The 20,856-nt window shown below is 39.0% G+C and overlaps 1 protein-coding gene across 2 annotated transcripts; it reads left to right on the top strand.

Annotated features, from left to right (window-relative positions):
• Positions 1–6,000: 6,000 nt before the first annotated feature.
• Positions 6,001–15,028, top strand: LOC120299015 (endogenous retrovirus group 3 member 1 Env polyprotein-like). Of its 2 annotated transcripts, none has more exons than XM_039323368.1 (2): positions 6,001–6,555; positions 11,751–15,028. In XM_039323368.1, the coding sequence occupies exon 2, from the start codon at positions 12,757–12,759 to the stop codon at positions 14,062–14,064; it is 1,308 nt and encodes a 435-aa protein (XP_039179302.1). In that variant the 5' UTR covers positions 6,001–6,555; positions 11,751–12,756; the 3' UTR covers positions 14,065–15,028. The 2 variants fall into 2 exon arrangements, with proteins under 2 accessions (XP_039179302.1, XP_039179301.1); XM_039323367.1 differs by having other exon boundaries at positions 6,001–6,686.
• The last annotated feature ends 5,828 nt before the right edge of the window (positions 15,029–20,856 follow it).

The following is a 20,856-nucleotide window of genomic DNA, read 5'->3' as shown; positions in this document are numbered from 1 at the left end:
GACCCTCTTTTTCTCTTTGAACAATACAGGAGCTCCCACGGAAGATTTGGCCCATTCAATAAACCCCCTCTCTATGTTTTTTTCATGTATTGCTGCATCTCCTACATTCCGAGGGGAGACATGGCATACATTCTCAGTCATGGGAGTTTGACTCTGGGCACCAGTTCGATGGAGCAGTCATTGGGTCTGTGAGGGGGTAGAGCATCACATTCTTTTTCACTGAACACCTCCGCCAGGTCCCGGTATTCCTTGGGGATGACTGGTTCACCTGGAGACAGTGAGGCGGCCATGTGCGCTCACTCATTGGGTGGCCTAAGAAGCCCAGCAACATCTGTTGAATCAATTGGGGGATCAGGCCCCATAGGTAGTCTCACAGTTCTCATTCCTTTCTTCCACCAGATAAACGGCTTCCATTTGTCTAACCAAGCTAGCCCTAAGATCACCGCTTCAGTCATTTTTGGAGCCACCAGGAAGCGAATAAACTCCCAGTGTGCACCTATCTCTAGGCATAAGGGTTCAGTTACTTGTGTGACCAGAGTTCCTTCCCATGAGGGAGCCATCGGCTTACTCAAACCTCATGGGTTTGGAGAGCAATTTTGCCCGTATGCCCATTTTCATGGCAAACGCCAGACTAATAATGCAGTGGGTGCATCCTGAATCAATTAGTATGTTCAAGTCCATTTGTGCACCAGACTTAGGGTTTATAAGTTTGGCAGCCAATGAAAAAGGCGGGATTTCTCGACTCACCATCGGGTCGTTCTCTCCTTCATCGTTGCTGTCAAAGAAGGATAGAGCAGGGGTGGGTCCACCTGGAGTCCCGGCATCCTCCTGTGTGTGGGGTGTAACCTGGGCGACAGGTTCCTGCATGAGTCGGTTGGATTTTTCTCTTGTTAGCCGCTGAGCAGGTTTCTTTCGCATTGCTGGTTCTGGTCTGCTCTGCAGTCGGGGGTAGGGGACTGGACAGGTGGCCGTTCGATGTCCTCCTTGTCCACACTGGAAACACTCAAAGGAAGGGCAGTAGTTGAAGGCTTTTGTGGGGGTGATTGCTGTCTGGGTAGTTCTGGTTGCTGATCAGGTTCATGTGGGGGAGGCTTCTTATAGTGAGAGAGCTTAACATCTAGCTTCATGGCTGTCTGGTACCACCTCTGTAGCTGATCAGGTACTTCTCGATAGATGCAGGCCTGACAGAGGTGATCATCTAATCTCTCAATGAAGTAATGGATGAGACACTGCTCAGGCCACCCCTCTATTTAATCTGCTATCTTGCGGAATTCTCGCACATACTCCAGGGCAGGCCTCCCAGCTTGTTTTATTTTGTGAATTTGTCCTGCTGCTTTGAGGCCAATGGATGGGTCCTCAAATCGTTCTTTCAGTCTTAAGAAAAAGAGGTGGGGATCTTCCAATTCAGGGGCTTGCTCGCTATATAGATTGTTCAGCCATTCAGATGCTTCTCCCTCCAGGTTGGATGCAATGACATCAACCATGGCCCCTGGTTCCGTATAGAGATAGGCCCAGCGATTCAAGTGACAACGCACTTGGTTGAGGAAAAAAATCAGCTTCTCTGGGTCCCCATCGAAGATTGCTCTGAAAGGGGGTGCCAACACAGGCTGCTGTGGCCCCCACTGGGGCTTTGCAGCTGGCCCCACCCTGGTTGTAGATTTGTCTCCAGGGGTTGCACGTTTGAGGGCTGTGGCCAATCTCCTCGCTGCTGGCCCCATCCTGGCTGCAGATTTGTCTCCAGGGGTTGCACATTTGAGGGCTGTGGCCAATCTCCTCGCTCCTGGCCCCATCCTGGCTGCAGATTTATGTCCAGGGGTTGCATGTTTGGGGGCTGTGGCCAGTCTCCTTGCTGTGATCATTCTCCCACCAGCTGCTGATCTCCTGGCTTCTGTATCACCCCAAGCCCCTGCAAGGCCTCTATTAGCTGTGGTATGCTGAGCTGCTGCTGATCATTCATCTGCTGGGGAAACCCATCTACCCATTGCTGCAGATGCCTCAGACTGGAACTCCCCTCTCTTCAGGGTTCAGGTCCCTGGCTGGGGAAGGCAGAATCTGACAGGCTTCCTGCTGGGCTATGGGAGGGGTATAGGGCTATAGGGAGGGCTATCCAGGAATTGAGAGCTGCTTTTCACTTCTGCGTTTTGAAATATTTCCAGTGACTCATCCCACACTTTGTTATATTTGCATTCTGCCTTTGAAGCCTTTGCTCTCGGCTGGGCAAACTGCCAAGTTCTTTCTCCCTCAGCTGGCTGGCTGCTGTTCCACTGATTCGTGTTCGTCGGCCAAAGTTCATCTTTCCGCAGCATGCTGACTTCAAGTAAACTCCCCTGTCTCATGACAGAGATTTTTTTTCTTCTTCCCCAAATCTTTACCAGCTCCTCTCAAGCCTGGAGGCAGTGGGTGGAGTTTGGGACCCCAGGTCATTTGAAAAGAATGTGAGATCCTAGCATGTTGTTATGGTTCCAGATAATGAAACATTTCAAAAACTTCTAGGCATTTATTTTCTTAAAAGTCTTTTATTGTTACAAAATGTTGGCACAGGCACAATGGAGGGATGCTAGGATCTAAGTTCTCTTCCTCTGAGCAGTTAAATTATCAGCATGTTCCCTCCCTAAATTAGCCGTCATATATCACATTATCCAATTAGTGTGAAAGTCAAAGGTTTTCTTCCTCTTTCTTTCCCAGGCTTTACCCCCACACCCCCTCTGCTCTGTATTAACCCCATAAATACCAGACAGTTCTGCATATTGTCAAAAGCAAGAATATACAATATTTGCAGCATTGACAGGAGGAATGTGCCTGCGATCCTCTGCCTTATCTCCAGTTGGATGAGACGGGACCACAGAGGAACTGAAACCTTGGGAACTGCATTTTATCACCCGGTTCCCATAACAATTTCACACCTATGTATTGGCTAAAAAAACCAGATGGTTGGACACTGGGGAGGGCTTTGAAAGGGCAGTTTTAATGTAATGTTTTATGCAGGAAGAATTTAGATCTTGCCTAGCTCTCCTGCTATCATTAACTCTCAATAAAAGTTCCTGTTGAAACAATGCCAGTTTCAAGAGTTCTGCTTTCTTGGGAGCACTAGCTGAGGCAGGTCCTTACCGGCAGAGGGACATTTTAGGTTTGTAAAGACCCTGAACCTAGTGAAGAGAAATTCTGGTGGCCAAAGATGAAAAAGGATATAGAAGCTTATAATAATAATAATAATACCTGCAACATAACACCCCGGACTTAAGAATTGTCGATAAGAAAGACAAAAAAGTCTGGATAGTGGACGTGGCAGTGCCTGGAGACAGCAGAATAGACGAGAAAGGACTGGAGAAGATAACAAAATACGAAGACCTACAAATAGAAATAGAAAGACTGTGGCAAAAGCAAGCAAGGGTAGTACCAATAGTAATAGGCACCTTGGGTGCAATCCCAAAACAACTGGAGCACCACTTGAACACCATTGGCACTGACAAATTCACTATTAGTCAATTGCAAAAGGCAGCCTTACTAGGAACTGCTTCCATCCTGCGACGATATCTGTAATACCATCAAACATCCACATCTGCCTATCCCAGGTCTTGGGTAAGGATTCGATAGGTAGTTGTTGTTGTTAATTGCGAAGTCATGTCCGACCCATCGCAACCCCATGGACAATGTTCCTCCAGGTCTTCCTGTCGTCTATCATCTTCTGGAGTCCATTTAAGTTCACACCTACTGCTTCAGTGACTCCATCCAGCCATCTCATTCTCTGTCGTCCCCTTCTTCTATTGCCCTCAATCTTTCCCAGCATTAGGCCCTTTTCCAGTGAGTCCTTCCTTCTCATTAGGTGGCCAAAGTATTTGAGTTTCAACTTCAGGATCTGGCCTTCTAAAGAGCAGTCGGGGTTGATCTCTTCTAGGACTGACCGGTTTGAAAGCTTTGCAGTCCAAGGGACTCGCAGGAGTCTTCTCCAGCACCATAGTTCAAAGGCCTCAATTCTTTGGCGCTCAGCCTTTCTTATGGTCCAACTTTCACAGCCATACATTGCAACTGAGAAAACCATGGCCTGGACTATACGCACTTTTGTTGGCAGGGTGATGTCTCTGCTTTTTAGTATGCTGTCTAGATTTGCCATAGCTTTCCTCCCCAAGAGCAAGCGTCTTTTAATTTCTTGGCTGCAGTCCCCATCTGAGGTGATCTTGGAGCCCAGAAAAATAAAATCTGTCACTACCTCCATTTCTTCCTCGATAGGTAGACAAAATGCCAAATCCAGTCTGAACATCTGGCTGACTGTGCAATGATCCATAATAATAATAATAATAATAATAATAATAATAATAATAATAATAATAATAATAATAATAATAAAGTTAGAAGGGACCTCAGAGGTCATCAAGTCCAACCCCCTGCTCAGGCAGGTAACCCTGTACCATTTTGGACAAATGGCTGTCCAGTTTCTTCTTAAAAACTTCCAATGTTGGAGCATTCACTGCTTCTGGAGGCAGATTGAATTTCTGGGAAAACCCCCCCCCCGGTTATTACAGCCAGTAGCGAACCCAATGAACCCTTGGAAGGGACTTTATTATGGACTTTCCAGAGAGCATAGGGAACATTGTAATTTTAACCATTATTTATTCTCCAAGCAGGCACATCTCATGGCATGCCCAAAGATTCCTTCCACCCAAACCCCGACAAAGCTGTTCATATCTACTGACTATACAGAGTCCAAAGTGCATCATCTCAGACTGTGGGGTGCAGTTTACCACAAAATTTTGGCAGGAATTCCTTAAGCTGGCTTCTCACAGGGACTTAGCTCTGCCTACCATCCCAGTACCAATGAAGCTTGTGAATGAGCCAATTCAGTGTTAGAGCTATACCTGAGGTGTTATATCAATTACCAACAGACCACTCAGGCCAAATTCCTGCCTTTTCCAGAAGTGGCATATAATAACTCCATGCATAGGATTTATCCCTTTCAAGATTGCTAGTAGGGTGGAGTTTGTGTTGATGCTAGAGATCCATCAGGGACACCTGTCCTCGATATCATTGGCTGAGTGGATGGAAATCTTAAAGGAAACATAAGGGGTATTGCACAGGGCATTACAGAAAGCTAGGGAAACACAAAAGAAGCAAGCAGACAAAAAAAAGCCACTATAGGGGGAATTCAAGGTGCTAGATAAAGTCTACAAAATTTTTCAACCTGAGGTGGCCCTGTAAAATGCTGGGTGCAAAATATATATGGCCTTATAAATCTGGTTACTGTAGAATTGCACTTGCCAAAAAGCCTTAAGTAAGTCTACCCTGTATTTCACTGCAGCCTGCTGAAACCTTTCCACAGGTCTGGATTAAGACCAGCTGCAGAAGTGTCTCCTCCTCCTATTCTGGTCAAAGGAGAGGAACTCTATAAAATTAAAGAGATTCTTAACTCCCAGTACCATAGAGGGAAACTGCATTATTTAGTATTATGGAGAGGCTACCCTCTAGCCGATGCAGAATGGATGGCAGCAACAAATGTGAAGATTTCATGCTAAGCATCCAAGTGAGAGTGGTCTTGGAAGTGTACAGTAATGTATAATGTGTACACTATTGTGTTTTATTTTTCAGGGCTATCATTCTTCTGGAGGGTCAGCAGATTCACTCCATAATTGCCTGTACCTGCTTTTACTTGCAGCTTTGCCAAACAATGACGGGAGGAGGATGGTGAATTCCTAAGGAGGAGGGAGGCTATGGAATGCAAGTGATCTATCTGTTGCCAGGGAGACATCTAACAAGGCCAAGTGATTGTGGAAAAAACTGGAAGTAGTGAGGACATTTAAAAATAAATATATATATATACTTTTAGTATTATCATGTAATCATATTTTATATTTTATAATTATCATTTTATAATCAATTGCCTGAGTAGATGCTTTGAGTATATAGGGAAAATACAAGCTTCAGGTGGAGGCGGGGGGGGGGGGAACAGGAGTTACCATGGGCCCAGTGTGAGTCACCATCTAGGAATTGTTTTTAAGTACCTTCTGGTGCCTGGTACCCCTACTTGATGTAACAGGTGTAGAAGATGGGAGACATCTCTCCTTTAAATTGATAAGCATGTACATATATGGTCTGAGTAAACAGGATAGTAGGGGAGGTATCTTATTAGTATAATGTAAGCAAACAGGGGTGGAGATAATGTATTCTGTTTAGGCGCTTCTGATAGATTGTAACCTCCAAAGCCTAAGCCAATGGGGCCATGGGGGAGGGAATGGGGCGTCGCGATAGGATGTATAATAATATGTGATTTTGGAATTTGGGGTATGGTTCAGTGCTTGGCTACATTGCATTTTGCCTTCCTGAATCCACCACACTTTGCAAACCGTTACCTTTTAAACTTTGTTGTGAAGTCTAATAAACTTCTTTTCTATTTGTAACTCAAACAGAGTGGATTTCAATTTGTGACTATTTTTGGTGTCTAATAATTTTTGGTGCCAAAACCCGGAACTCAATGGGATTTCGTTCGGGACTCCCTAACTTGGAGGACGATGTGGAAGGCATGCCCTGTCGAATTCGATAGTCCAGCTTCGAACTCCAGGAGTGGTGAGTGCTGAGCAAACCCTACAGCCCTACAAACCTAAATAGAAGTTGCAAATAGAAACCAAGGGTGAGAAAACCAGGAATAGAGATTGCCAGCCTCAGGAAAAACCGGGTAACTTCTTGCACGAACCTAGGTGAGTAAAATCTGGGGTGGCCAGATATAAAAAACCACCTAGGCGGTTGGGGGAGGACTGGGTAAGACTGTTTGAATGTGAGATCTGTGAGAGGAGTGCTTTAGACATCCCAAGTAGCAAGATGGAGTGGGAGCTGACCCTTCAGTATTTGCCATACTCTCATGAGAGGATTGGTGGAGAAAAAGGGGGAAGCAGGAGCTTGGTGAAGCGAAAGGTGGTCTCATTAGGTTGGTAAGGATAAGATAACAGTACGGTAAAACTGTACGGTAAAACTGGGCAATTCTCAGTGTGTTCCCGAAAGAAAATGTGTGAAGAAAATTAGGAAGAATCCCAGGTTGAGCATAGACACAGAGAGTCCTTTAGGACTCCTACTAAGTAATTGGGGTAAGTCGCCTTATAATAGGATAGTTGATAGATTAAATTTGACTAAAGAAGATATGGGGAATATGTGTTGCTTTGTTTGGTGGGAGGATGAGAAAGTAGAGTGGCTGCGAATGGGAACTATTTTGTGTGCCAAAATTTATATGATTATGTGCAGAGAAAAGTGTGCAATTCATTAGATAATGAGTTGGATTATGCTTTAATTTGGAATCCAGATAAATGGATCTCTGGGGTACATACATTATCAACTGTCCCTGTAATGGTACAAAAAGAGGAGGAAAAAGAATTAGATGAAGAGGAAGAAACAAAACCAAGATATAGGGACTATCGTCCACCACCCTATAATCCAAATCAGGCTCCAGCTCAACCCCCACTGGCGATGCCTCAAGGAGCAGTGGGAGGAATTGGAACCTGGCCCCAACAACAGCCAGAGAAGGAGGATACAAAATATAAAAATTTGAGAAAAGAAATAGAACAGTGTAAAAAGGACATTGAAAATTTTCCCTTTCATAAGCATCCAGATATATCAGCCTTCCCCTTAAGGGAGGTGACGAATGGGGTAGATGGAAACAACGCCCCAAGAATAAGCTTTTTCCAAGAGCCATTAAAGGCATCTGAAGTAAGGGAATTTTAAAAAGAATTGAAAAATCTAATTGAGGACCTGCTGAGGTCTGCTGAACAGTTGGATAATTTACTGGGACCAAACATTTATACTTGGGATGAACTGACAGCTATTTTAAATGCTTTATTTTTGGCCGAAGAAAGACAATTAATTAGAACTGCAGCAGCAGCAATTTGCACTAGGGAACACCCAAATGGGGGGTAGTGGCAGATGTAAAACTTCTTCTGGCCAGACCAAATTGAGATAACAATGATTTGGCTGGAAGACAAAATATGGAAGACATGAGAAATCTTATAATCAGAGGAATGAAAGAAGCTATACCCAAGGCTCAAAATATGACCAAGGCATTGTAGATAGAACAAGAGAAGGACGAATCCCCAGCTGCCTTTTTGTAAAGACTAAAAGAGTGTATGCGTAAATATACAGGGATGGATCCAAATGATGCTGCCAATGTACCACTAGTCAGAGTTCAATTTGTGACTAAATCATGGCCCGATATAAATAAGAAGTTGCAAAGATTGGATGATTGGACAGCCAAACCAATAAACAATTTTTTGAAGGAGGCTCAGGAAGTGTATGTTCAGAGGGATACAGAGAAAGTAAGGCAGAAAAGTAAGATGATGGTAGCAACAGTACAGCAAGTGATGAAGCAGGAAAAACCTCCTAAAAGAGAGTTTGGGGATAAGAAGAGTCCCTTTGAGACAAGATATAGGAGGGATGAAAAAAAAACAATATGTTAATGGGAGTAGAGGAAGGGGATTTGGAGGAATTTCTGGGTGGATTCCGGAATAGGGAAAGAACGTCCTTTGGATGTGGAATGAAAGGCCACTTTAAAAAAGATTGCCTTAAATGTGAGAGAGAGCAGCAAGTTTACTCAGTGTGGGAAGAAGAGGCTAGCTTTTACTAGGGGTGTCAGGGGCCGTTTATTTTTATCAACGAGCCCTTGATAAATTTAGAAGTGGGACCCGAGAAGGAAAAGGTAGTGTTCTTGATTGATACTGGGGCAGCGCGCATTTCAGTGTCAATTTTAATACCTACCATGAAGATTAGTCAGAATCAAGTTAGAGTGTCTGGAGTGAAGGGAGAAGGATTTTATGTAAAAGAATTGGAGGAAATTCAAATTGGGCAAGAAAATGGAGAGTGTATAAGGGCAAGATTATTGTATATACCAGAAGTGGGTGTGAATTTGCTAGGGAGAGATGTATTAGGAAAATTGGGACTTACAATTACATTTAAGAAAGAAACGAATCCTCTTTTTGTATTAACAGAAGAAGATGAAAAGAGTATAAACCCAAAGGTGTGGGTTGGGGAAGAAAACAGGGGAGCTTTGCAAATTGAACCCCTAAAAATAGAATTAACAAATCCAGATGAAGTAGTAAGACAGAGACAATATGCATTGTCAATGGAGGGTCGGAAAGGTCTCCAAACTGTAATTGATGGTCTAGTGAAAGATGGGTTATTAGAACCTACCATGTCACCTTTTAATACATCTAAACTTCATGCAAAGAAATCAGATGGAATGTTTTGGGTGGTACAGGATCTTATCTTCCTGAACCAGATTGTGAGGACTAGACACCCTGTAGTTCCAAACCCATATACTTTGATGGGACACATTCCACCTGAACACCAATGGTTCAGTGTGGTAGATTTAAAAGATGCATTTTGGGCTTGCCCCTTAGCAGAGGAATCATGTCCATTATTTGCATTTGAATGGGAGAATCCCTTTACAGGAAGGAAACAACAATATCAATGGACTGTGCTTCCTCAGGGATTTACGGAATCTCCAAACCTGTTTGGACAAGTTTTAGAACAGGTATTGGAACAATTCCAGGTCCCTGGAGAAACATACATGATACAATATGTAGATGATTTATTAATCTCAGGAAAGAAACAATATCAAAGAGGCAACTGATAAATTGCTAGAAGTTTTGGGAGAAAAGGGGTTGAGGGTTTCTAATAAGAAACTACAATATGTTGAAAGAGAGGTGAAGTATTTGCAACATTTGATAAGTAAAGGCAGTAGAAAAATAACACTGGATAGAATTGAAGGGGTGTTTAAACAGCCTCTTCCTAAAGATAAAAAGGAGCTGAGAAAATTCTTAGGTCTGGTAGCTATTGTAGGTTATGGGTTGACAACTATGCTACCCTAACTAAACCTCTGTATGCTAAATTGATTGAATCTGAACCATGGGATTTGGAGTGGGAAAATCAGGAAAAAGAAGATTTTAAGCAAATTAAAGAAGCTTTGACCCAAGCTCCTGTGTTGAGCCTTCCCAATCTAGACAAACCCTTTCATTTGTTTGTAAATGCAGAAGAGGGAATAGCTTATGGGGTTTTGACTCAAACCTGGGCGGGTCAACACAAATCTGTAGCATTTCTGTCAAAAATTATGGATCCTGTAGTAAGATGATGGCCAGTCTGTGTACAGGCTATAGCAGCAATGGCCCTCTTAGTACAGGAAAGTAGAAAATTAACTTTTGGGGGGGCTCTCATTGTGAGCACACCTCACCAGTAAGAATAATTCTCCAGCAAAAAGTAGGTTGCTGGTTGACTGATTCGAGAATCTTAAAATATGAGGCTATTTTAATGGAAAAGAATGATTTGGTTTTGACAACGGATCACAATGTGAATCCGGCTCAATTTTTAGTGAATAAATTGCAAACAAGTGAAGAGAATTTGGAGCATTTCTGCTCTGAAGTAATTGAGATACAAACAAAAATACAACCTGATCTGGAGGAATTTCCCTTGGAAAAAGGGGAATCTTTGTTTATAGATGGGTCGTCCCAAGTAGAGGCAGGGATTAGGAAAAATGGATATGCTATTGTGAATGGACACACCAAGGAATTATTGGAGGCTGGTAGCCTACCTACTAATTGGTCAGCACAAACATGCGAATTATATGCCCTAAACCAGGCATTGAAATTGTTGCAATGTAAAATAGGAAATATATATATAGACTCTAGATATGCCTTTGGTGTAGTCCATACTTTTGGAAAAATATGGAGGGATCGGGGAATGATCAACAGTAAAGGGAAAGAACTAGTGCATGAGGAATTAATTAAGCAAGTGTTAATGTCCTTAGAACAACCTAAAAGAATTGCAGTAGTACATGTTAATGCACACCAAAAAGGAAATTCCTTTGAAATAATTGGAAATCAATTGGCTGATGAGGAAGCTAAATTAGCAAGCAATGAAATTATTATGAACACATTGATACTGGAAGTTAAAACAAAGATTGAAGTTCCAATATTTAATGATAAAGAAAAAGAGTGAATACTACAAGCAGGGGGAGACAAGTAATCAATAAAGTGATTGCTAAAGAATTAATAGCATATTTGCATGAAGTAAGTCATTGGGAAACATAGGCTCTAGTAGATTGTATTTTGAAATTGTATGCTTGCTTTGGAATTTATACAATTGCAGCACAAGTGGTGGAATCATGTTTAGTCTGTAAGAAAATAAACAGACAGGCTTTAAGAAAGCAGCCAGCAGGGGGAAGACCTCCAACATTTAAACCATTTCAATGTGTACTGAGCTACCTAAAGTGGGTAGCTATAAATATCTCCTTGTAATCATTGATCATTTAACAGGATGGATTGAGGCTTTTCCCACCGTGAATGCTACAGCTAAAACAGTTACTAGAATCCTATTGGCACACATTATTCCAAGATATGGATTAGTAACCCAAATTGATAGTGATCAAGGTAGTCATTTTACTGGGAAAATCTTGCAAAATATTGGGAAGCATAGGGAATAAATTGGAAGTTTCACACACTTTGGCATGCGCCCTCTAGTGGTAAAGTGGAACGGGCTAATGGAAAATTAAAAAAAGGAATCAGTAAACTAATCTTGGAAACAAAGATGCCCTGGATCAAATGCTTACCTTTGGCTCTTCTAAGAATTAGGACTCAGCCAAGGAAAGACATAGGACTATCACCGTATGAATTGTTATACGGGGTGGGATTCCCACCTGGAGAAATCTGCATGGATTCATTATCTACCAGATATAAAGTGATGAGAAATTATGTGCATAAATTGTCCCAGTATCTTGATCATTGCAGGAGACAAGGATTGCTGGCGCAGATGCCGCCTCTGGAGTTTCATGTCCATAAGATCTGTGTGGGGAATTGGGTCCTGATCCGGAGTTGGAAGGAGGAAAAATTACAACCTAAGTGGGACGGATCATTTCAAGTGTTGCTGACCTCTGAAACTACAGTCCAAACGGCATAAAAAGGGTGGACCCACTACACACAAGTGAAGGGACCACGTAGCTGAACCAAAAGAACAGTGGACCTGTGTTCCAAATCCAGAACCTTTAAAGATCACTCTCAAGCGACAGTAACCAAATGTCCAAACCAGATCTATATGACTAGGTGGTATTAGGGTTTGCTATCTTTCTTTGTCTTATAGAGTTGTGATTGCGTGCCACACCAGGAACAAATTCACACCCATATTGTGCCCAGAATCCCAACAGCCTCGAGAGATTCAAGAACTTAATCTTTTACCTGATGTGTTGGTACTGTGACTGTAAATGCTATGTTGATTGTTGTTGTGTTTCCATTGTATTGACTGTGTAAGATGTACTGGATGTGAAGAACATTTTGGACCATGTGATATAGTACTCATTGAGAAGACATTGAAACATTTTGAAGAATATCCTGAGATATTGACCGGAGTGGTAAGATATATTTTAAAAGATACTCCTTCAATTCAACTAGTCCAGGAAGAACAATGAGAAGCCTTTAGAAAATATCACAGTTTAGATATAGAGGAAGAGTGACTAAAATGCAAATCCTTAGTGTTGTATACTTGTCCATGGTTATCTAGGATATAGGAAAGCAACAAAAACAGAAGCCTGCATTATGAACGCCACCAAAGGGAACACAGTAATTAAAACCTTGGTATATCATACCCAAGCACCTAAGGGATGTATATTTCAATCTATGTGCTAATTAAATAAAACACAATATTCAGTTTGTAAGGGAGAAGACAAGAAGATACAATGTTATGATCCATCAATGCCAACATATTTAAATTTTAGTATATATGTGGTCTAGCTAAAATAGGATGAGACAGAGACCTGAAGGTGAAGGAAGATTAATATATGTTAATTCCACTAAAATATTAGAAAAGGGGACAGAAAAGGCTTTAATACAGTTTGATGCATGTACAATATTAAGTTTATCTCCTCTCGCCACAAAGTATGGGGACTCTAGTTGGATCTCAGCATATAAACAAAATCATAAATATATATGTCCCACTAATTTGAACTTTGCAAATGGGAACCCCAATCAATGGTCACCTTGTGGGGGATCTATTAAATGTTTGGGGTGGAGATGTGTGTGTGATTACACTGGAGGGGGTTATCCAGGGTGTAGTGTTATTACCAAATTTAAAAATATATACGGAACTAATACAATGGAGTTGGAAATCACTAAGAACCATGCTGAAGTAGTAAGTTATGGATTTGGGATAGATGGTACAGGACTAGATCCATCAACTTATATTATTATAAAGAAAGAAAAGATATATACAGGGGAAGTTAAAACAATAGGATGGTCAGTTTATAATACTTTAAGACAATTGGAAAAGGAAATAGATATTAGTGAGAAAGCAAGTAACTTGTTTATGGATATGGCCGAGGATATAGCCAAAACCTTGACCATTAAAAATTGTTTTATATGTGGAGGAACTAATATGGGACAACAGTGGCCTTGGGAAGCATTAGAAGCAGACCCAGTGATCTTAAACAACATGACTAAGCAAAGAAATATTACAGGGCGATCTGGAAATGACCAACAGATTATATGGACCCTAAGTACTAATCTAGTAGGAAAAAACTGTTTTAAGAGAAATGGAACTAAAAAGGTAGGAGATTTGATATGTTTGGGATATTGGGATGGTAAATATAAACAATGGACAACTGTAGGGAATCAAAGTGAACCAGAAAAGTTTAATTTCACTGAATGGGGAACTTATTTAAGTTTGTATTGGATTTGTGGGAACCAAGCCTATGAAAGTTTGCCTGGTAACTGGGGTGGGTCATGTGTTTTAGGATGGATTAAACCATCTTTCTTTTTATTACCCCTAAGAACTAAACAGACACTGGGAATCCCTATTTATGATTATTTAGATCGCTATAAAAGATCTATTGATTCAGGTATTCCATGTAATGTTGAAACAATGAGAGGAAATGAATGGACACCAGAAAAGACTGTGTGCATCAATGGGCCTGCTACCTGGGCTGAAGATGGATCTTGGGGATATAGAACACCCATTTATATGTTAAATAGAATAATACGATTACAGGCTGTATTAGAATTAGTTGGAAGAAAAAATAGATACTGCTTAAAATATTTTGGCAAAAACTATTGATAAGCTTAGAGTGGCTGTGTATCAAAATAGATTAGCATTAGATTATATATTAGCTAAAGAAGGAGGGGTATGTGGGAAGTTTAATTTAACTAATTGTTGCTTACAAATAGATGAAACAGGTTCAGTGGTGAAGCAATTATCCACTGAAATGAGACAACTTGTACATGTTCCAGTCCAGACCTGGACTGGTCTTTTAGATGAAGGGGGTTTTTAGGGGGAATTTTTAGAAACTGGAAGCAAGCTTTATTCATGATGGTAATAATCATTATAGGATTAATGTTTTTACCCTGTCTCATCCCTCTCATTAAGAATATTGTTTAAAGTACTGTAGAAGGAATAATACATAGTAATCAGAAGGAATCACTAGGGAGAAAAATGTATAACCTTACACAAATCAATGAAGAAACTAATTTTGAAGAATATGAAAAGACATTAGAAATACAAAGAAATTTGGAAAAAAAATAATGTTTTATTTTTAAAGAATGGGTAAAAAGAAAAAGGGTAGATTTGTGGAAAAACTGGAAGTACGAGGACATTTAAAAATAAATATATATATACTTTTAGTATTATCATGTAATCATATATTATATTTTATAATTATCATTTTATAATCAATTGCCTGAGTAGATGCTTTGAGTATATAGGGAAAATATAAGCCTCAGGTGGAGGTGGGGGGGGGAACAGGAGTTACTGTGGGGCCCAGTGTGAGTCATCATCTAGGAATTGTTTTTAAGTACCTTCTGGTGCCTGGTAGCCCTACCTGATGTAACAGGTGTAGAAGATGGGAGACATCTCTCCTTTAAATTGATAAGCATGTACATATATGGTCTGAGTAAACAGGATAGTAGGGGAGGGATCTTATTAGTATAATGTAAGCAAACAGGGGTGGAGATAATGTATTCTGTTTAGGCGCTTCTGATAGATTGTAACCTCCAAAGCCTAAGCCAATGGGGCCATGGGGGAGGGAATGGGGCGTCGCGATAGGATGTATAATAATATGTGATTTTGGAATTTGGGGTGTGGTTCAGTGCTTGGCTACATTGCATTTTGCCTTCCTGAATCCACCACGCTTTGCAAACCGTTACCTTTTAAACTTTGTTGTGAAGTCTAATAAACTTCTTTTCTATTTGTAACTCAAACAGAGTGGATTTCAATTTGTGACTATTTTTGGTGTCTAACATGATGAAGAATGTTTTGACCAAAGCAGACAGCTTTTCCCAAAGCAAAAGATCTGAACTCAATTGGTGAACTATGAACTTTGAGTGCCTGGAGGGGAAAAGGGAGTTAGCTATGTGAGTTTTCATGGGAAAAGTCCCAGAACTGATGTTGTTTCTACCATGCATAGATGGATTTTTCAATAAAGCTACACTCTTGATTAATTTCTTTTGTGGCAAATCGAATGGCTAACACCTCCATTCCACAATGGCATCCATGGGGAATGAGGACCAAAAAAAAGCCAGATGGTGCAGGTGGCATTCCAATGCAAGCCCCTTCTGGACATGTGCACAGAGAGGAAGAGTTTGCATTGAGTTACTACATCTACCATCTTGCCTTTTTTAATTCCGTGCAGATGACATTGGTCATCTATTATATTAAATAACTGCAAGTTTAGATTCAGTTTTTTCAGATGCTGAGAATTTATATTCACCTCCCTATAAAAGAAAATATACTAGCTGTTCAATGACTACATTGCTGAAGGTTGGTACCTTGTGCTATTGATGAGGAGACATTAATCACTGAGAAGTGGAAATTTCTGTGCCTAGAAACAAATATGTGGCATTGAAGGAGAATACAATTTGAAATCAGCAAAAACAGGATTGAAGGCTAAAATCAAATAATAATGTACAGCAATACTCAAGAGTCCATATTTCAGTCAGCAAATCTTCCAAAATGCTGATATAGCAGAGGTCAGTCCAATGCCTGAATGCTTAATTGCATTTTGGGCCTATATAATTTATATAGTAGCCATTTCCTTTGGAGTACACTTTTTATTGAAAGAATACTCTGGAGAACGAAACAGTGGTGATTCTTACATTTTCAGGGCAGTTGAAAAAGGAGAGGGGATCCTAAAATGTCATACAGCTGGCAGATGATGGTCTGCTAGTAGAAGAGATTTTTAATATTCCATCATATCCTCAAAACTGTTCTAGAAGATTGGAAGAATATGAAGTTGAGTCAGGGGAAAGGAGTAGAAAGCTGAGGAAACTAGTGCTGGGAAGATCCATTATATGTGAATAAATATGGTCAATTAACAATGGACCTGGCTCATTATCTTTATTTATGTCTCTGAGTATTAAAAATACAATTGCAATTCTTTAAGGAATTTTACTCCAGGCCTCAGGATTTGGCTTATATTAACATCCTATAAAAAGTGATACAGTAAAATATTTGAAAAACATCTCAGTATCTCCTTCCTCATTTTAAAGGTGATTCCCTACAGGACAAAATGCACACCCAAGATTAAAACTTTGAAAATTGCTGACAATATATTTTAAAGTATTTTTCACAGTTTTGTGAAATTGTTTTTTTAATGCAATATGAACAGGTAGTGGATATACTTAGCTGTTGAAGAACATCAGTAATGAATAAAAGATTTTCATATTTTGTTCACAATATGATATCCAGATCTGCATTGGATTTTTGTCCTGGAGATACTGTTTTTAAAGATAAATAACATTGTAGATGAATTAAGAATTATACTACTATGCATGTAATTATCTCTTGCTATTTCTTTCCTATTTTTTCTTTGTTTTGTTTATTTTACTGTTTCTGTTTACTAAACTAATACAAATTAAAATTATATTTAAACATTTTGAACTCTTAAAACTGTTTAACCAAAAATCTTAGGGTTTTAGTAGATGTTGCCTTCTGTGAATCCAATTCCTTATTAATGCTGACATCTGCCTGATTTCAATACAATCCTGCATGTGGTTCTGACAACATAAACTTACTTATTACAAGAGTCCTTTTGGCCTTCATGACAGTTTGGCATAATTTTCTTAGTCTCAAGGATAACAACATAAATTCAGATTTAAAATCTTGTTGCTTTTGAAGGAAATAAAAGTTATTCTTTTATAAAATATAACAATAAAGTTCTAATGTAACAATGTATGAGACTGTATGTTTAGCACAAATGTATTAATGTAATGTAAATGTAACAATGCAATGACAATGTATAAGAAGGAATGTTTACTGTTCCCTGTCCATGTGAAGTGATCACAAAAAGTAATTAGCAAAGATAATTAATTATGACCAACTTGAGTGGAAATTACAAATAAACAAAGATAAGATCACAGAGTGGAAATTACAAATAAACAAAGATAAGACCACAGCAGATGGAAGGAAATTCCCAGGATGACCTTTAAGTTTAAAGCAATTTCAAAGAATAAAGGGAAGTTGGGAGGGTTTCTTAGGCATGACTGCATTGTAAAAGGTATAAAATGTATAGCTTGGAAACTGCTTGTTGCACTCTTGGAACTCAATCCATCTTGGGAAGAGTTCAAGAGGCCTGTTTGCAAACGTTTTTCTTTTCTTTTCTATTTTTTTAATGTTTTTCTCCAATAAAACTTTGCTTTTGTTAACCAGACTTGTCTTCATATTGTGAGTATCAAAATTTGGGGGTTTTATATCTCACACTTTTCCATTTAATATTTGGATTCAGTTGGATTTGAGAGAGCTGCGACTGGGCTGAAACAGTGGATCTTTGACCTAACTGTACAGAAAAAACAAATTTCTAGTGCTAGGTTTCACAGTCCATTTTTTTTACCAAATGTCAGGATGATCAGGCAATTGGTTCTTTTGGATCCAGAAGTAATAAGCACACCAGTAAATAAAGGGATTTTATGCTTTAGAATTAGCTCAGGCAAGCAGAATTAAAACCATAACATAAAAAGCATACATAATATAATAGAGACACTACAGGATGGCCAGTTTCCACAATAACTAGTGCTAGATCTCATACAAAAGCTCCCAACAATTAATAACAACTCCAAGGTTTTTATCAAAACCTGGCACCATGACTTCATGCTATGTTCAGTAGACTGCAAGACCTAACCTTGACTGACTGGCACATGACTCTGGGATGGGAATTGAAAGTCTGAGACTTTCACAGCAAGAAAAGCTTTAAAGTGAATGAAGATTCCTCCCTCCTTCTCCTTTATTCAGTAAACACAATGAAAAACAAGCAGGCTAGCTCAGAATGAGTTATAAACTTCTAGACTTTTCTTAATATGAAAGAAAAATCAAAATATGTCACTAAACTCATGAAATAACAATGATCAATGACCAACAATGACATTGTCACTATATTCAGAATGGCATGTAGAAATGGAAGATTCTTTTCAGCAGCCTTTTACTGTGCTAACATCTTTTGCCCAACACATGCTTTGACTGTGGACAGATTTGATAAACTGCTATCAACAATTAAAGTGATAACTATCTACAAAAGCATTTCTGCTGGAGAAAGTTAAAACCAATTAGCTATATTCTCCTGCATTCCCCTTTTATTCAATCTTGTGCAAGTAATTAAATAAAACTTTATAAACTAACTGTCTTGGGAATTGGAAAAAAAATGCATAGGTAGTCCTCATTTAGGAACTACTTCAGAGACCATTCACAAATACAATGCTAGTATATCATAATTAAAAAAAAAACATTTTCCAATCAATACCAGAATTTATGACAACAACAAAAGCCTTCAGGGTGAAACTGATTAATGCCTGGTCAGTTTCAAGCAGCAGTTGGGAGCTGGACAGAGGATTCTAATTAAGGTCTGAGCTTATTAAATTGCAGTTAGCACTTTTTAGGAAAGTGCTGCCCTGTTGAGAAAAACAGCTCAGGAAAATATAGCTTCTTTAAGCAATCTCTGCTCTGGGAGAGGGCAAGAAACAAAAACAAAACAGGCACAGAATACTATACAGAGAGCTTATTTGAATGAAATGGAAGCATATTTCATTGCAGACTCTCTCTTTCTCTCTCTCTGAGTTATGATTCACTTATTGATTATTTTGCTTAATTCATCCAAATCAATTGTGGTCATTAAATAATGATTGCCTCTTCTTTAGTTAATAAATCAGTGATGACTTTGTAGAGAACAGAAAAGCAATGTTCAGTCACCACTATAATTCAGTATGAGATTGTATAAAGCAGCTTTGCTACTCAGAGTGATACAATATCTAGAATGTTTAATTGGATTATTTTAAGTTTCAGATTATAGCATGCTGTATATTTTATAGTAATGTATTATAAATGGGTAAGAAAGTAAATATTTATAATAGTGATAATAATTAAAAGTTATAAAATTCCTTAAAATTTAACTAATGACTCTAGAAATGCAAAGAATGTATATAATGAATTTAATGAGAACAGACAGTCCTTGAATTGTCTCATGGTAAAGAAGTCACCACTATGGTAAAGGAGATTGATTTTTTTAAAAGTGTGAAACAGCTAGATGTCTTGAAAAAGTGAGATTAGGGACCTGTAGACTTCACTGGAACCTAGAGCCAGGCCATATAGGAATTGTAAATTAATATAAGCCCTGTGATTCAAACTCTGAAACTATTAGAAACTAAAATAATTTCTGCAAGGTACATTGCTGAATGGAAAGCTACATATTTAACAACTGCAGTTTATCAGTAGTTTTCAAAGGTAAAGTTTCCTATATACTGTATAGGAAGCAAAGTATCCTTTGTCATAGTAAAAATCTTCACTCTTGGTTCTATCTGCAACAAAACTATAGAATACTTAATGGATTCTGTGTTCTTGAAAAGCTTAGCATGTGCTACTTAAAGTCAGAAAACAAACATGTAACTTTTCATTCCTCTATATCAAACTTCTGGAAAGACAAGTTTAATGTGACTGCACACGACTGAAGCAAAATGAAACTTCTGGGGAAAAAGTATTAAAGGATAATAATAAAAAGAGTTCCACTGACATTGTTTGATATTTCTATACTGCAAGAATCATTCTAAAAGAAATGTTAATTTAAAATAGATTAAGGAAATAGTACTGAAATGGGAGAATGATTTAATTTTTCACATGAGATCTGCTTTAATGAAGAGTTTCATGTTTTCTGAAGAGAGTTAGCTCAGCAGAATTTAGTTTGGGAATAGATTTTCAAGCATATTTCATGATTCTACAAAAAAAGCATTTGGAAATAAACTTTCCTAGTTTCTTCTCATTTTCCAATCTCTAAAACCTAAACAGCCATATCTGATAGACGATTCCTGTATTATAGTACATTTATGTTCATTAGCAGGACTGTAGCAATAAGGATATCTAAAATAGTTATGCTTCAGTGTTCACAACCAGTCACTTGATTTAGGGCACCAACTGAGGCATTAGATGTAATATTAAAATAATCATTTTTGAAGTCCTCTCATGACAAGCACAAAGTCACGTGGCTTGGTTTAAATGTGCAGACGTTTTTTGGTTCCACTTGAGAATTTTAATTTGATATTAAAATTTGGACAGAATTCCTTATGGTTAAGGAAAGTTGAGTGACTGTTTTATTTTCTTTGCTTCAGTCTTCTATATATTTTTAAAGCTGAAATATTGCTGTACTAACATTAAATAATTGTCACGCAGTACAATTTGGGAAGAAAGATATATTTGTATGTTTGTGTAATATTGTATAAGTGCACATGCTGTCAATTCAAGACTTATATAGTGAGAGCCACTGTAATGAAGTGGCTGAAGGGTTGGACTAGGGTCATGAAGACTCAACTTCAAAGTCACACAGAGCCATAAATGCTCACTGATTCTAAGACATTCACTTTATTTCAGTCCAACCTA

The sequence above is a fragment of the Crotalus tigris genome, unplaced genomic scaffold (genome assembly GCF_016545835.1).
Source record: "Crotalus tigris isolate CLP2741 ecotype Arizona unplaced genomic scaffold, ASM1654583v1 scf7180000024167.7108832, whole genome shotgun sequence".
NCBI classification, from domain to species: Eukaryota; Metazoa; Chordata; class Lepidosauria; order Squamata; family Viperidae; genus Crotalus; species Crotalus tigris.
The sequence above is the reverse complement of the archived record's forward strand: the minus strand, read 5'-3'. Positions and strand labels throughout refer to the sequence as shown.